This window comes from Ursus americanus, chromosome 25 (assembly GCF_024610735.1).
Source record: "Ursus americanus isolate L20-20 chromosome 25, mUrsAme1.1.p, whole genome shotgun sequence".
Taxonomy (NCBI): Eukaryota; Metazoa; Chordata; class Mammalia; order Carnivora; family Ursidae; genus Ursus; species Ursus americanus.
The window spans coordinates 18,412,981-18,430,853 of record NC_142151.1 but is presented as its reverse complement, the minus strand read 5'-3'; the positions used below and the strand labels follow the sequence as shown (position 1 = coordinate 18,430,853).

The window sequence follows — 17,873 nt, the reverse complement described above, 5'->3', positions numbered from 1 at the left end:
CAGGCTCCCCACCAAGCAGGGAGCCCGATGTGGGGCTCGAGCCTAGGACCCTGGGATCATGACCTCAGCTGAAGGCAGACAGTTAACTGACTGAGCCACCGAGGTGCCCCATAATTTCTTTTATTCCATGAAGAAAAATCATAGTTCAACGTTGAATCGGTAATCTCTAAAATACCTGCCCAACACTTTCTTATACATAAGCCTGTAAAGTGTGCTATCAAGATAATTCCTATTTTGTTAGAAGTTTATACTGGAATAATAAGTATTCAAACCCATATTTTTTAACCAAAAAACCAATACCATTCTGAAATGAATTCAGTGAATAATCACTGCTGATGCATCCTTGGTATACAATAAAAAAAGTTCCTCTCTATGCATTTTTATTTTTAAAAATTCAAGATTTTCTGACATGAAAAAGAGATAACCTTGGGTGCACATGTATGTACATTTGTGCGAACATGAAAATTTAAGCTTCATTTTCTAACTTTTTAAATAAAATAGATACTATGAAATAATATCTCAGGCTAATCCTTGTGGTTTTGATGCCTGGTACCCTAATTTGAGATACATGGTTATGAGCATTTAGATATTTTCTTGTTAAACATTGAGATAATCAGATATTTTCTTACCATATTCTTTCACCTAACCTAAAGACAGTAAAGTTAAAAAAACATTTATATTTATCTGAGATTATCAGAGCATTGGCAGTTTCACATGCAGGAGTTTTCACCATGTGAAAAATTATCATGTGATTTTGCTTAAGGTCCTGGGAAGAGCATCTATTATGCAAGAAATCAATTTTGTTCTATATTGAACTCACTTATTAGTTCTGCCCGTGATCTCAAGAAAGTCAATTAGCTTCCAGGAGACTCAGTTGTTTTATCTATAAAACATAGGTGATGACTAAACCATGCCATTCCCCCAAGACTGTCGATAGAATTGAATTAGATAACATATGAAAAGTAATTGGAAATAGAATAATATTATGCAAATATTATTTCAGAAAGCTTACTACCAAGTAAGTAAAGAAATGAATATATATGAGCCCAAAAGGTAGCAAACTACAGATAGAGGGATACAAAAGAAAACAAATGTGTAGATTTATGGGTTTTTTTGGAAAATGACTTGTAGTAAACTCCCGAAATCCTACAAAAGAGAAATTAGAGAACGGTTAAAACAAGGGGCAGCTTTAGGTTTATCTTTCTTCCTTTTCTTCCTTTTTTTTTTTCTTTTCTCTTGCTTCATCGTTTAGAACTTGGCTTACAAAACGAAAACAAAAATAAAAACAAAACAAAAAAAGGAGAAAAACTTTGCTGTTTTCCAAGTTAAAGTTTGACGTCTTCAAAATTTACCTACAAGGTTAGCTAGCCTCATGTAAATGTCATCACAAGCACCTAACTCTGCATACGAACAAGAACTCTAGGCTCCATGGTCTTGACTATCAATAAGTAATTCTTACACTGTCTTAGGGAGAAAAACCAACCAAATCAGTGCAAATGGAAGAAAGGGACGAGAAAAAAGTTGATGGACTGGTCTTATTATGTATAAGTATTATGCCAGTGAAATGATATTCCAAGTTTCTATTCCCACCAACCCCGCCCCCATGCCAGCTTATTTTATTGATGGTATTAAAATGAAATCTTACACAAAGCAGGAAAATAAGTCTTAACATGCAATAATACAGAAAAATCCATAGTGATAAATGGTGCTATAAGTAAGGTAATAAGAATCTTTAAAATGTGAAAAAAATGTATTTGAAAATAGTAAATGACTTTAGTTAATGTGTAACTCACAGGGTCAGGAATACCAGTGAGGATAGGCTAATGCAGGTAGTTGTTGTGGGGTTAGCAGCTGTTGTGAAACAGCGCCATCTGGACTATTCATCTTTTGTAACTAATGAGTTCTGGCACTCTTGGTGGGCACATTGAACTTTCCAAATGCTCTTAACCTTTAGACTGATAGTTTCCCGAAGAGTTAAAATATCTTTTTTTAAAAGCTAATAGCTAAGGTGTATCATGATTTGATATTTAGGGAAATCGGGCAAATTCTCAGTGTAGCATATATAATTCAAAAACAGAGACTCTTCTGTTGCAGAAATTTAGAACAGCAGCCAAGCTATCAAACATTATAATGAATGTGACTGGGTCACGCAACTTAGGAAATACAGTATTGCAAAAAGTATTATGCCTGCAGTTAAAAAAGTAGTTTATAAAGTCAATTTAGTTCAGATTTGTTTTTATAATTCATTTTTTTTTTAAATGGGAGACTTCTGCAATGAAAGGGAAACTTCTACCTGTTTGTATGTCTCTTTGAAATCTGCTTTCTTAATTTAGGGAAAGTTGGACATCATGATTGTTAATTCCTCTAGGTTCTGTTGTTTCGTTTGTTTTTCTTGTGAGGATTTATTTCTGTGGGTATCAATGATTAATCTAAGCCAAAGGAAAACTTTGACCCATATTTATGGAATTACAACCACCCATGAGATAACAATTTGCAAAGTACTAAAAGAGCATCAAGAAAATTTAATGATAAAAAAATCCAGGGATCTGCATCCCTGTCCTGTATTTTCTTTCTCAGTTTTGAAGAGACACAGACAAACGGTCATCGAACTATATTTTGAGACATATGAGCGCATTCACCCTGTAGCCACGAAACATAAGGAGGAATGACAGAAACACTGGGCATTTCCGGCATTATGTCTGCACACCATAGGTGCCTCACAGACTCTGGCTCTGTAAGGAAGAGTCCAGGAGCACTCTTTCTGGATGTCATCAACATTTCCAGTGGTTTTATAGTTGTACTTGTTGGGACAGTCATCCTGCCTGTTATGAGGGCCCCCTCATAACTAAGATGTTCTCTCTAAAGCTCAAAGTTCAGAGAAGAAACTCTATGCTGTTCTCTGTCAAGGGGTGATCCATGATAGGTGTAAGGATGGGCAACAGAACCCATGATGGCTTTGCGTGAAAGATCCTGTCCATTTGGGGCAAAAGCAACTAGTTAAGTCAATTAGACTGTCTCTCTCTGGAATTTAGACTAGAGAATACTGGCCAAAGGGCAAAGAGGTAGAGTAACCAGAGTAGAAGGCCTTTGTTTCCATTGGAAACTAGCCAGGTCCCATTGGTTTCTGGGATTTGCTAGGTTATAGTTTGAGTCCATATATACCCTTTTCTCTAAGGATATCAGATAGAATCATTGGTTCTGGCTACCAAAATAACTCACTAATACAAATAATTTTTTTTTTTTAAGTTTGGAGTTTTGTGTTTTGTTTCAAGCTGACTTTAGTTTCAGCCGAAGGGCAGGAGATCTTACACTTCCTAAACCAAAGAATCTGTGTGGCAGGCCACATGGAATATCTGGGAATACATGGAAAATTTCCTCTCCCATTTTTGGAGCAGAAAATGGATGAAGTGAAAAGCATGATCTGTATGTGGGAGGGGAAGTAGGCAGGAAAGTTTATGCTTAATGATCCCGGTCTGGTCTGTGAAATAGGTTATCTGTTTCTAAGGACAGCTAACCCGAGGTTTGAAAGTGATTGAAAATTCTAAAATAACCCATTCGGACAACATTTTAATGGATCGTTGCCTTTGTTGCCTCACAGTGGGCTCGGCAGAGATATTACATGAGAGTGTCAATTTCAGGCACTGAGTCATGAGACTTTCTTGATTCTATTCAACAGTACTCAGCTGTAAGGTGAGTAGAAAAAAGTAAGGGAAGCAGAGAGAGGAGTTGGCAGTGCTGTGGAAAACCTTTGTGGCCAGTAAGCCAATTTTATTCTCATTTTCCTCTAAATACCATTAATTGTAATACAATTTTTAATGCCATGTGGAGTACAGCATCTTCTAAAACTCATGATCAGCTCTCAACCCTGAATGTGAATACCCAAGAATAAGGTAGGATCCTATATTGTTCATAAATTGATTACTCTCTTGGAGAGGCAGGAAAAGCCATTTTTTTCTTTCAAGAAAAAATGTCTCTCAAACAATGTTCCTCAAACAATGTCAAGAAGGCAGCCTCGTAATGTTAATACTGCAGTTGGGACGAGGGACTTAGGTAGCCACACATGCAGTGTCTCAGATGGCTTAGTCCTCATTCATGACCCAGATCTGTGAGCTTGGTGGTGGCGGTGGTGGAAGGTTTTTCTTATCTTATTTTTATTTCTTTCTTAGTAGTAATATCAGAATAAACAGTGGCATAAAGCACTTTTAGCCCGTCAGAACAAAGAGATCAGGGGCTTCAAATATACAGGAGTGCTCGTAAGTATATTAAAGGAGTTAATGCCACTCATTGAAGAACGAACACTAATGCTGAACCCATTACATAACTTCATTTCTCTTTTGGCAAATTATGTGCACTGACGTCTACTCTTCAAGTACCTCCTTAAGTTTTGAAATCCATGTGATGTCAGAGAACAAAGCTTAAGATAACAATATTATTTACATAGAAAAGTAAAAGTAAACAAGTGCACATTATTTTTAACATTTATTTTAATCATGTGGATCATGTCATTTAAAATTCCACTCTTGTTTTTAATTATTCAGGCTACTTTTATAAATTCACTCTATACATTAAGTATTGACAAAAGAACTATTCTATAATCAGTTGTAAAAATCGTAAGTAACTTTTTAAAATGGTTAAGAGTCACAGTCACAATTAATTGAGGTTTCTTGAATCTCCATAACAGGTTCTTCACCGTGCTGTGTGATAGAAAAGATCCCCAACGCTTGATCTACATTTACTTACCAGGTAATTTAGAGAACAGGTGGAAAGGCAAACTCAAAACACATTAAATCATATCTAAAAATAACGGTATGTGATTGAGATTATAGAATAAAGTATATTACTGAGACAGGCTCTTGGAAGTTAAAGGGAGAGTGAGTCTCATGCTCCCATGAGCTCCCCAAAATCTCCTTTCTCTGAGCAGACAAGGGGAAAAATGGAGAGAGGTTCAAGGAATCTGGTAAAGGGCAAAAACAGAAAGAGGAAAGAGGGTGACTATCTTGGAGTCACTAGTCAAATTATCCCATGGTGGCCCCCCCCGGGGGTAGCAGTTATAGCAGATCTTAAACCAAACATCCAAAGGACACCTGGTGATGGCACAGAGATAGTACTGGGAAGGGACATCAGTCCTCCATCAAAGCTTGGGATATTCAGGATATGAAGATTATTGCCTGAGAAAACATCTACTTTGTTCAAACTGTAGCCAAACTGGGCTCTAAGGAACCTTGAGAAAACTATGGTCTGAATTATGAAGCAGCCTATCCCAAGAGCCTGCATATGAGAGAGATGGTTTTGAGCACGCAGGGTAGAGTTTAAGACCCCACACTCTGGAGCATACCCCCTGGATACACATTGTGGTTCTGTCTACAGCTGGCTATATCCTTTGGCAAATTACTTAACCTCTCTGGGGTCTCAATGTCTTAATCTAAAAATGTACATTAAAATGATATTATCGGGGCCCTGGGTGGCACAGCGGTTAAGCGTCTGCCTTCGGCTCAGGGCGTGATCCTGGCACTATGGGATCGAGCCCCACATCAGGCTCCTCTGCTCTGAGCCTGCTTCTTCCTCTCCCACTCCCCCTGCTTGTGTTCCCTCTCTCGCTGGCTGTTTCTATCTCTGTCAAATAAATAAATAAAATCTTAAAAAAAAATTAAAAAAATGATATTATCTCACAGACTTGTTATGATGATTAAACAAGTTACTATATGAAAAGCACTTAGAACAGGGCCTGACACATAAGAAGTACTATGTTAAATGTTAGCCATCGTTACATAACTTCTATAAACTTAATGTTTGATGTTTACATTGCATTTTCTGTTAAACTTCTAAATATATCTTAAGGGGAATAAAACTTGTTTCACATTCATATATTTTTGGAAGTGGAAAAATGGGAATACGTCCCCTATTTTACTCGGGAGAAACTGGTATAACCAACCAGTATATTAAGGTGATATGCTAGACAGCATGTAATTTAGTAATAAATTAAGTATAGCAGGAAATAGTACATGTTCTGTAGAATTATAGAAGAAAAGACTAGTCACTACTAGAATAATCTGAGAAGGTTTCATGGATGAGGTACGAATGGTCCAGCATCTCAAGAGATAGGTAGAACTGAAAGTTAGATCAGACTCCCCCCTCTATTCCAGTAATTTTATGATTCCTTGGAAGCACTTCTGATGCATTAAATAGACAAAAGAAGAATGAATGTATATTGAGGAAGTTATCTACCCAAGAAGAGGACTCATTTGGGAATGATGGAGGTGGGGTGGATAAACCTTGATAATCAAGACAATCGGATCATAAGGTCCTGAAAAGTAGGAGGTAGGAAATGGCAAGTCAAAGACAATTATTGAGCAGAGAAATAATGTGCCCTCATTTAGTTGAATAGATGCTTTTAAGTCTGCAATGGAGAACAAGTTTTTTACAATAAAGTTGTGGAAAGAAGTTTAATTAACAGAACATACTACATAACACCTGGAAGTGAGAAAATTAGCCTGGCAGAGATATGCAGGCAGGATAATGAGGTCTAGCTCACTGCCAGGAGATTAGTGGCTTCAGATCTACTTCCCATATTGGTTCACAATCTCTTGAATAGGAAGAGGAGATAAGTCAACATAGGCAAGCTCACCCATATCTAAGATTCTGCTCTGTACAGATCTAGATGTGTCAGTTGAAGTCAGGAAATGTGGAGGGATGGAACTCTGGCAGACAAATAAAGCCTATCTATATTTTCCTGTGGCCAGGGCCTGAAAGAGCTTTTCTTCATCCAATATATAGTTTGTTTGTTTGTTTTCCTTTGCTTTAAATGCTAGTAGGGACTATTTGTAAACTATCTAAACAATGACACACAAACATAGGCTTTAGCCTAATCACATGTTTCCGACCTCCACCTTTTCTGGACTTCTCGGTGCTCCTCCTCTGTCTCCCTGCCGGCTTCCACTGACACATCAATCATTGTGCCTGTTGTGTAGCAGCTCACTTTAAAGAAAGGTATCCCACTCAGATCCTAATGGAATAGCCCGAGGGGGCTATTTCTGGTACCATGTGACCTTAGGATGGAGTTAACTGGACTGGGGGTGAGCAGCTAGAGTGAAAGGCTGCTTCCTGCTGATGAGATCCCAGAGCTGTCTTGAACTCCAAAGGACCTTCCAGGCTCTGGGACAGAAGACCTTCTGCTCTTCTTGAGGCAGGCTGTTAGCCTTTCCCTGAGATTTCTCACACAAATCCCCTGTCCCCATTAGTTGAGGCAACTTGAGAGCTCCTTATCCATAAAACCAGGAACCTGAAACACTTAAGAAAATCTTCAAGCTAGTGTCTTTGGCCACAAACAATTGTCAACTAAAATTTGTAGCTTTCTAAGTGGACATAAACAAATGCTTCCTTCAGAGATAACTTTTACTATTAAAGGGCATTTTTCAAGACTCAAAAAACCTACCAGTCTCCACTAAAGAATCTCTAATGGTAGAATTTCAGAAACAAATTAGGTAGCAGGAAGGTATATTTTTGGCAAGGGCTCTGCCTGGGGTTCCTTAATGATACGTTGAAAAACCCTAGACCAGGGGATTCAAGTCCTAGCTGTGGTCCCTAATCCTAGCTCTGTTTCTTACTACTTCTTTTTTTTTTTTTTTTTAAACTTGGTTTTCTTTTTTTTTTTTTTTTTTAAAGATTTTATTTATTTATTTGACAGAGATAGAGACAGCCAGCGAGAGAGCAAACACAAGCAGGGGGAGTGGGAGAGGAAGAAGCAGGCTCATAGCAGAGGAGCCTGATGTGGGGCTCGATCCCATAATGCCGGGATCACGCCCTGAGCCGAAGGCAGACGCCCAACCGCTGTGCCACCCAGGCGCCCCATGTTTCTTACTACTTCTTTACTAGGGAGCAAGACCTTAAATTCTTTGAATCTCACTTTCCTCATTTGCATATTTATTGTCAGAGTAAATAAAGTATAAGGGCACTTCAAGCTCTAGTATTCTATAATTATGCCATATTGCTTCTACTCAGCCACAATAGCAGCCTATCAATTAGACTTCAAAAAACAGAGATTCTTTACAAAATGAAATTCATCAAGTATCCAGGATATTCCAATTAACTCTCATTATTCCATTGTAATAGAGTCCTAACTATACATTCTGGAAGAGGGGGAGAAAAAGTAATAATCGTGTGGGAAAGATTTTATTGTAAATACTGTTTTCCTCAGAAGGACAAAGCATACATCCATTAAAAAGAGTATAATCTGCACTTATAAATTTCTGGTTAAAAGTAACAGAATAATTAAAAAGTAGACTCAAATAAGATTTAGTATTAAGAAGTTACAGGAAAGATCACTGTATTTCTCTACTTAAACTATTTAATATGATAATAATTATGGTTAACATTTTTGAGCACCTAAAATTTGCTAGCAATTATGTTATCCATTCAAATACTGAAGGTCAAAGGAATCTTCTGTTATAAAATGCACCACCCTTTTGACAATGATTTTGAGTCCAATTAATACTCACTGTATTCTGCCCAGACTCTTACTTTGATGTGCATTAGTGTTTTCCCAGACTTGCTTAATAAAAAATAGGTTAAAAATAGAAGATAGTTACCAAATATTCCAATATTTGTATTGCCTTAGAGATGAAAAGTAGTGATTCTGTATCTCATCATAAATCTCTTTTTCTAAATTGTTTTCCTGGACATAGTTCAAGTAGAACAACCAATCTATTTATGTTAGCCTTGCTCTTTTTAGTGACCTCTTATTGAGCAGTGTATTAGATGAAGAGGCTGGGTAGCAAACAATAGTATGTTACAGAAACACCGACTAAGGCCTTCTGCTAGACATTCACGTTGCTCCCTTTGCATCCCCTGGGAAAGAAGACACAGGCTGGTTCTAGAAATGACAGCTTTATACCAATGATTCTTCACCCTGAAATCATCTCAAATGTGAAACATGTATCTGCACACATGAGTATATGCACACTCAACATTCACAGCTAATCTTACTTGGTAAAATGACTTGTGGCTTCCAGGTCTGTGTCTTGTGGACGAAGATTATTATACACATATTTCAGGTCTTGGATTCCACCCAGCTCAGGCAATCCTGCATGTAGCATCTTAGCAAAGTAAACAAAACAAAAGCAAAAAAACTCAGAATAAACGTAAATCAAATCTTACTTCGTTAAATTTGGTTAAGCTTACTTGGTTAATTCTACAAATACATATAAACTTAAACTTACATAACAATGCCTTTCAGCTTGTAAACATAATATATTCTTGTTTTTTTAACCTCCTGTGTTTACTAACAGAAGTTATAAAACAGTAATAATGATAAGAACCAATAAAGTTGTCAAAGTGCTTGCAGATTAATAATTTAATTTCATCTTCATCATAAACCAGTGAAGTAAGCATGATAGTATGATCATCCCCACCTTGTCTTTTTGTAGAAGAGGCATACTCAGCACTGGACAGTAGAATAATAGGAGTTCTAGTGTCAGAATTTCTGGACCTACTCTTTAAAATCTGAATAATCATGAATAATATCTCTTAAGCTCTTTGAATCTCCATTTTCTTTTTTAAAGTAGAGATAAGAATACCCAACATGTTCTAGGGCAATCAAAAGGCTAATGAATAAGAAAAGGCTTATACTTACAAATTCTTACACAAAAATTATATCACAATACCCATTTTAAAGAAGAAAAACTTAATCCCCCCAAAAGTGTAAGTGAAGTGTCCAGATCAAATGGCGTGTAAGCACAGAGTATAAAACTCATCTCTCTGGTTCTTAATCTTACATTCTTTCATGACCCTATGACTCATACTCTAAGAACACAATTTTCCCTGGTTAAGTGGTGTTTCCATTTATTAAAGATTATTAAAGTAATGAAGTAAAGATAAAATTATACAAAGTCTCAGATATTTCTTTCTGCCAACATTTGGAAACGTACAGTGTCTATATTGTAATGTAGACTGAAGAGATATTATTGTTTTTGGTTATAGGCAAAAATAAAGAAAAAATTTTTGAGAAAAAGTAGATCTTTCTGAAATAAATTTAAACTTTGAAAAGAAGAAGAAGGAGGAGGAGCATGAGGCAGAGGAGAAGAAGGAGAAGGTGGAGAATGTCAACAGTACCTCTATGACTAAGATGATAAATTATTTCCTGTTCTGGAATAAAGGCTCTCTTACAGTAGTGGGAAGTTAAGAACAATGCTAAAAATAAAGGATAAAGTGAGAATATGGTTAGGAAAGATGGGTGAAGTTGTGATTGACTTGATGAAGTTCAATTGAGAAAAAAATGGATTTGAAACCGTTCACCTTTCCTACTGTCCCCACCCAGGCAGAGGGAACAGCATATATAGATGTACTGAGGAGAGCAAGATATCTTTCATTAGTTCACAAAAAGAACTCCAGGAGAGCTTTTGGAACATAAGATGTCCTGTAGGTGGGTGACAAGAGATGGGGCTAAAGAGATAAGTAGGGTTAAGATCTTTTAGCAATATAAAAGTTTTGTGCTTTATCCTAAAGGCAAGACAGCTCTTTTAGTGTGTTTAAATGGGCATGAAAAGAATTGAATTGTGTTTTAAAAAGATCATGGTTGTTATTTATGGAAAGTGGACTGAAGTGAAGCCAAATAAAAGACTAAACTAGGATAATGTTTAGGAATAAAGAAAAAGATTATTTATGGGATTTTAAAGATATTTAGGAAGTAGAGCTGGATGATTAATTGGATGGAGTTGGAGGGCTGGTGGAATCTCTGTTTAAAATCCAAGCTAGATGATGGTACTCTCTTCATCAAAAGCAAAGAAACTTCTAGGTTCTCAGGTGCTTATATATCAAAGTCCAAAATCCTGATCCTGGTCATAATGTCTTTGTAATCTAACTGTGATCTGTCGCTTCATCTATCGCTATATAGGTCTTCCTTTGTACCACAGACTAGGTACATTTGATTACCTCTATTTCCAACACAGGTCACGTGCATGCTTTTCGAGCCTCCATACACATATTTTTCTCTCAGCCAAGATTCCTTTCCTCTCCCTCCTTATCTATTGAAATTCCTTCTGAAAGCACAGCTTAAGTGTGTCTTTCTTCTTGAAGCACCACAGATTTTCTTGATAAGATTTAATTACTGCTTGCTTTGTACAGCAATCCAATCTTGGTCACACCTCTTTCAAGTACGATGTTTTGTTCACATATATGTTAATCACATTCAATTTGAAGTCCTTTGAGGACAAGAACTGATTGTTATTTGACGTTAAATTGTTTATATTGCCAAGCATGCTGCCTTGCAAAAAGAACTTAATGAATGTCTGTGAAATAATGTGTGCATGCATGCATGCATGAATGCGTGAATGAACGAATGAATGAATGAATGAATGAATGAATGAAAAAAATTTCTGACCTGGTAAAAAAAGTCTAGAAGTAGCAAGTTGAACCCTGACTATTAAACCATAGAGAGGTATATTCCCAGCAGCAACTAAAGTCTAGATTAGGCTTTGTATTTTCAGTTTTGTACTTAGAGTTCTAGAGATATATGTGTACTTATTGTGGAAGTTTCCCCTTTATCAGACTATGATTGCCCATTTGCTAAGAAGAGTCTTCTTCCCTAGATCTGAATTGCTTTCTGGTTTCTCTGGACATTCAGAATTCATACCTCCTTGCTTAGAACTCTGTCAAACATTTGCTTGATAAGTACACCCTATACATACTCCTTCTACTCCTCCTACCCCCATTATACAACAACTGCCAAGTGCAGATGGCTTCAAAGGAGATGAACCCAGCTCTCTCCTTGTTATGTGGTTGATTAAAGGTAACTAGTGCAAACTTTGCCCTTGTTGAGAGAGGAGACTTTGAGTAGTGTGACCCTGCCATCGGAGTAAGGATGGCCTCACACCGGCATCCGCTTAGTCACGTCTGTCCTCTGACTCACAGAGATGTGGTTCAAGTACCTCTTAGCCTAGATTACATGGGTAATAACTTTAATTGGGGCAATAGGAAAGGGAAAGGGTGGCTAGGCTAGTATAGGTAATGAACAGATACAGGTGATAAACTGATAAGTTCCTATTTAAAGGACAGGACACTTTTAAATTTTCAACTTTTATTCTCCTCTTACTAAGTCCAAAGCTATTTTGATAGTTATGCTTAGGGAAGCAGACACTCTTTGCCACCACATAGAGCAGTTAGAGAGATTTCTTCTGGGAAATATCTGATATAATAATGGGTGTGATAAACATTTTAAACTGGGTGAATGGTCCCTGTGTTCTTTGGGAGTCTTCCATAATAGCTGATATTGATTTTTTAATGAGAGAAAAGCTGATGAAATACAGGCTTTTATGTTAGTGAATTCAGCCAGCAACACTCTTGGGTCTCCTACAGATGTTTTGCTTTTAAGCAAGATGGGTATTTCATGGATTATTTTTTCCCTGCTTCTCCCAGGAGTAAATAAAAAGAACTGTGGATATCTGGAAATATGCTGCTCTCAACAAGGGATGAACCATTAACTCCATAGTAGACTCACAAAACACTTGTGACTCATAATCCTGGATACTGACCATTCACAGAAGATAGAATTTATGACCCATGTCAATCATTTCTCAAGTTGGAACTGGGTCATGGAGTAGTAGATTAAGTTCTTTTAAAAGAAGTTAATACAACAAGAGTCAGTTTGAAAGAATTGAGGAAAATATTGATTATCCACACGGGCAGAAAATAATCTTTCACAAATTTAAATTCAGTTTTTATTTTATGGGAAGCTATGCCAGAGAAAATGTGGTCCTGAAACCTTTACTGATGCTTTGGTTATCTACAGAATCCCATAAGAAAGAAACCTCAAAAGCAGAGACTGGAGAGGTAAATGACCAGAAACAGAGTTAGTAATATATATAACATATGTTTCATATGTATTTACTCATTGGTCTAATTGGTCCACATTGCTTCTGGTCTGTTTCAATTTTTGTGAGAGTCTAAATCTAAGATTACTTGCTTAATCTGAATTAGTGCTCTTTACTGCCAAAATTTCCTCCTTAGCCTGGAAGTCAAGACTTGAATAATTAGAACACAGGGAGGATTTTTTAGGTATACTATGCAGAAACCTTCAACATTTGATTTTTTTTTTTTAAAGGCCTAAGCTCTTTTTTTTTTTTAAAGATTTTATTTATTTATTTGACAGAGAAAGAGACAGCCAGCGAGAGAGGGAACACAGGCAGGGGGAGTGGGAAAGGGAGAAGCAGGCTCCCAGCGGAGGAGCCTGATGCGGGGCTCGATCCCAGAATGCCGGGATCACGCCCTGAGCTGAAGGCAGATGCTTGACGACTGTGCCAGCCAGGCGCCCCTCAACATTTGATTTTAATATTATTTTATGAAAAATTACTTCAGGTACTTGATTAAAACACCATCTACTTCTTTTAAATGAAATAACATTATATAAACTCTTTACGTTATAGGTTTTTTTTTTTTTTGGTTTTTTTTTTCTTGTTTTTTAGAGACAGAGTGTGCATGTATGTGAGTGGGGAGGAGCAGAGGGAGAGGGACAAAGAATCTTAAGCAGGCTTCCTGCTCAGCGTGGAGCCCACATGGGGCTTGATCTCATGAACCTGAGATCAAGACCTGAGCTGATACCAAGAGTTAGTTACTTACCTGACTGAGCCAGCCAGGTGCCCCTAAACTCTTTACTTTAATAATTATTTTATGTATTATGACATATGTGCTGAAAGTTTTCTTTTTAGGTAAGTAGAAAAGTTTATTAAACAAGAGAAAAAAAGCCCACCAATAGCTTTTTCAATCAATTTTTTCAAATGGCTATCCGTTTAGTTAATATGCTCACTTTTGTTATCCAGCATAATTTTAGTGTCACCTGAGAAACGGTATAATCTGTATTTGTGTTTTTCTACTTTGGGTTTATTTTTAAAATGTCTGTGGCTGGTTCAAGTGGTTGTTAGAGTATGGTAGTTACTCCTTGTATGCAGTAATTTATAATATTATAGACACTTAAAAATGCTGGACACCTCATTTATTATATACATGAATTTTATCTTCCTTACCATATTGAAAATTTTAAGGCTGCCTACGTCTCATATGTTAATGTATCCTCACAGTTTCTGGCATACAGTAAGCACTCATGAACTCATGGATTCATGATTCAGAGCCTGTTAGAGCCCCAAAGAATATTAGAATGATACTACCTAAATATTTATATGTAAGTGGAGTCAAGGTCACAGAGTTAGTCCTTGTAATGTTTCCTTTGTGGTATGAACACAGATTATGAGCCATAAGCCATCTCATAATTGCAATATGGGCTAATAGAATTGGGACAGAGAATGCAAATCTTCCAATAGGAATCATTGCCTCTTTTTGGAATAGCCAGCTTGAAAATTCTGCTCTGCCGGGAGTCTGTTTTCCCTCTCCCTCTGCCACTCCTCTGCATATGATCTCTCACTCACTCTCTCTCTCTGTCTGTGTCAAATAAATAAATAAAATTGTTCATAAAATTAATTAATTAATTAATTAATTAAACCCTACAACATGACAGGCACTGTGCTAGGTGTTTTATATTAAATATCTAATAGGGTTATTATGAAACATATATCAATCAATACACATAAAACAGTATAATGTTCATGCAAAACATTCACTATTAGGTCATTTATTCATCAATCCTACAAGGTAGATGCTATTATTTTCACTTGATAGATGAGAAGCATCATCTTATTGGAGTTAAGTAAGAAGTCTGTGCCCTTAACACAGTTTGAAAGAATTGAGGGAATTATTGTAATCTGAAGGTTCTAAATCAGCTATTTTTTATGCCCTTAACACAGTTTGAAAGAATTGAGGGAATTATTGTAATCTGAAAGTTCTAAATCAGCTATTTTTTATGTAATCATTTTATGATTGCATTGACTTCAAACACCATACTGATTTACCAAAGGTGTGTCTCTCTCTTACATTTTGCTGCAATTACTAGTGTGTATGTATGTGCCCAAAGGAATCACCCCATCCTTCTCCCAAAAGATATTTCTATTAGATTCCTCTCCTCTCACCCTGTATATCTAGTCCCCATCTCTTTAACATTGGACAGTGGAATGAAACTTAAATTTTCCACAGTAAGTCAACAGAAAGCATATAGGAGCATGGCTCAGAAGACCCAATACATACCATTAAATGTACTACTCTCTGGTTGAGTTGCTAGGAAGCTGTCTTTGACCCCCAGTTTCTTAATCTGGAAAAAGGCAGAGATGGGAGGGAAGCCAGGAAAAATCCTTGCCTGGTCTCCATCATTGGATTGCTATAATGTGTAAATGAGAGAGTATTTTTTAAAGTACTTTTAAAAAATCCTTGAATACAATACAACTGATACAATATTCTAAATTACTGTCCTTAATCTTTAATCAAAATATACTGAGATAACCCCTGAATACATCAATGTTATTGTGAATAGAAATGTTTGAGACAATAACTGTGAATTAACAGAATGAATTATTAAGAAATGTGTTTATAAGTTATACAATGGTACTTTTAGTTTGTTCATTCCTTTCTGGTTTGAATAGCTCTTTGGGGAATGCCAAGCCATTAGCAAAAATAGACTACTGAAAGAGAGACATAAATAAAGCTTATTATTTTTGTTGTTTCCCCAAGGGACTTACCATTTCTAACAGGTTCAAGAGCAGTCGACTGTGCCTTCTGACAATATTGTAAGCTTGACAGCAAAGCTCCACAAAATCTTGGAAATGCTGTGGGTTTTTCCCACCCTCAGTAATAAAGTACTCCATCTCTGAAGTAAAAATAAAAGGCGCTCGGTCCCTACAAACCAAAAACAACACCAGTCATAAGCAGGAGGAGAAATGGGGTATAGAGCTCAATTAGGCATTTACAGCAACTTATTTTCATTTGAATTTTTTATGTTATTTTCTTTCTACCCTAAAGAATGGAACCACCTCCTTTATGGGATAGCTGGAGAAACTTGCTAATTGTAGGGTTTGAATAGCCTAGGTAGGCTGCAACAGAGAAAGAAGAACAAGTTATTTTACATAGATTTATGTGGTCTCAAATATTTAATTCCACGTTATATTTGATGGAAATATTATCCATTAAAAATTAATCTAAGGCCAGTTAATAACAAAGATAATTTTACAGAAACTATATTGCTAAATTGCTGCTAAATTTTAAAATAATAGAACAGACCATGTATTTGGCCTCATGTTGTTGTTGTTTTAAGTTTTCTTTTTTTCTTTTCTTTTTTTTTCTTAGAAGATATTGACTCTTTAGGGAAAAAGTTTCAGGTAATAGCTAAGATATGTAATGACAAATTCTTTAGAAAGTAATCTATGAAAAAAAGTTAAATTCACTGTCATATGCTTTGTAAGGAAAAAAAGAAGGGCTGTATTCCATTTCACACTAGTCACAATAATAAAAATAATGATCAGAAAAAAGGAAATATGAGCAAACCAATATGAGTTGGTAGGTTAATAATATTGCCTCCCATAGTCCCAAGATTGAAGAAATAGGTAAACAAAGGATGAGAGAAATGATCCTGTTTTCTCTATTTTTGTCATTTTTTCCCTCATGTTCTTTGAGAGATGAAGAGACCCAAGATGAAGCAATAGTATTTCTAAGAGATTAGCAGAGGAAGTATTGGAAACACTTCTCTGTGATGTGAAAAACAATAATGAGACAAACGGTGCAGATAGTGATTTAGCTTAAGGTCCTCTAGAAACACTTGAGATGGGAATAAAATTTTGGGTAAACATTGCTTCTAAAAGTAAAGACTTTTGAATGAATTGAAATAAAACATATTTTAAAATTTGAGCCTAGCAGCCTAAATATAATTAAGGTTAGTCTAAGCAATAATTGAAAAAAGTCATGGACTATTGAGAAAGCTTTTTTTTTTTTAAAGAAAGAATGATTATGTTCTGTATTGTTGTATGCTTAGCATTTGAATAAAAATATAACATAATGGAAAATCTTGCTAATCTGACTTAGACCTCTAAGAAGTGTAGATATTCAAATCAGAATGCTGCAACTCAGGCATTTTGTAGCTGAGCTGGATCAGTAGATTCTGACTACAGACAAATATTTTAAAGAAAATAAATAATCTACCTCTGTCTGGTTTTGATTATTTTATTTTATTTTATTTATTTATTTTAGTGATCCATGCTACCATTGACTGTCTGGAGGGGAGGCTATTGTAACAATATCTTAACTTTGTATTCATTCAGTCAGTCATTCATTCATTCAACAAAGTTTATTGAGCACCTAGATACTGAGGAATGTGTCTTAAGAATCAAGTCCAAATTTTAAAATGTTTGCCTCTAATCCTTTTGATTTATCCAATCTATATGCTATGAATTTACTTTACAGTCCTGTATTTTAGACAAGTTGGAAGCAGAGCTATTGAAAATAGGAGATATACCATGGGTTCTAATCCTGGACCTGCTGTATCTCAATTTTCCCATCTCTGAGGTCAGTAAGTAATACCTAGCTCTTAGAATTGCTGTGAAGATTACTAAAAAAATGCACACAAACGCCTGACACATAGAGAGGGCGACACACTTGTGAATTGCTATGATTAGAAGCTCTATGCAGAGGGCACAGACTGCAGGCCCTTCTCAGCCAGGTTTTTAATCGTGTTCTCGCACTTACTACTTCTGTAATTCTGGACAAGTGACTTGTCCTCTCCATGCCTTAATTTCCTCCTCTGTAAAATGGAGACAAGGGCACTTGACTCTTGGGACTTCTGAGAGGATTAAGTGGGTTAAAGCATATAAAAATGTTAGAACATAGTCTGGTACATAGTGAGCACTCAACAAATGTTAAATACTATTATTAGTTCTCAAACTAATAACAAATAAATGGGTTCTCAGAGCTGAATCTTGTCATAACTAAATCTCCCACTCTCTTCAAAAAGG

At 36.2% G+C, this 17,873-nt stretch overlaps 1 protein-coding gene across 3 annotated transcripts in view; it reads right to left on the bottom strand.

Moving 5' to 3' along the window:
* PIK3C2G (phosphatidylinositol-4-phosphate 3-kinase catalytic subunit type 2 gamma) overlaps positions 1 to 17,873 on the bottom strand; it is a 354,209-nt gene that overhangs the window by 79,824 nt on the left and 256,512 nt on the right. For all 3 annotated transcript variants that reach the window (XM_087855664.1, XM_045781381.2, XM_045781382.2), the window contains exons 25-26: positions 15,612 to 15,768; positions 8,983 to 9,092 (exon numbers count right to left, since the gene is read on the bottom strand). In XM_087855664.1, coding sequence (XP_087711790.1) covers positions 8,983 to 9,092; positions 15,612 to 15,768 — 267 coding nt within the window. The remainder of the gene's footprint in view (positions 1 to 8,982; positions 9,093 to 15,611; positions 15,769 to 17,873) is intronic.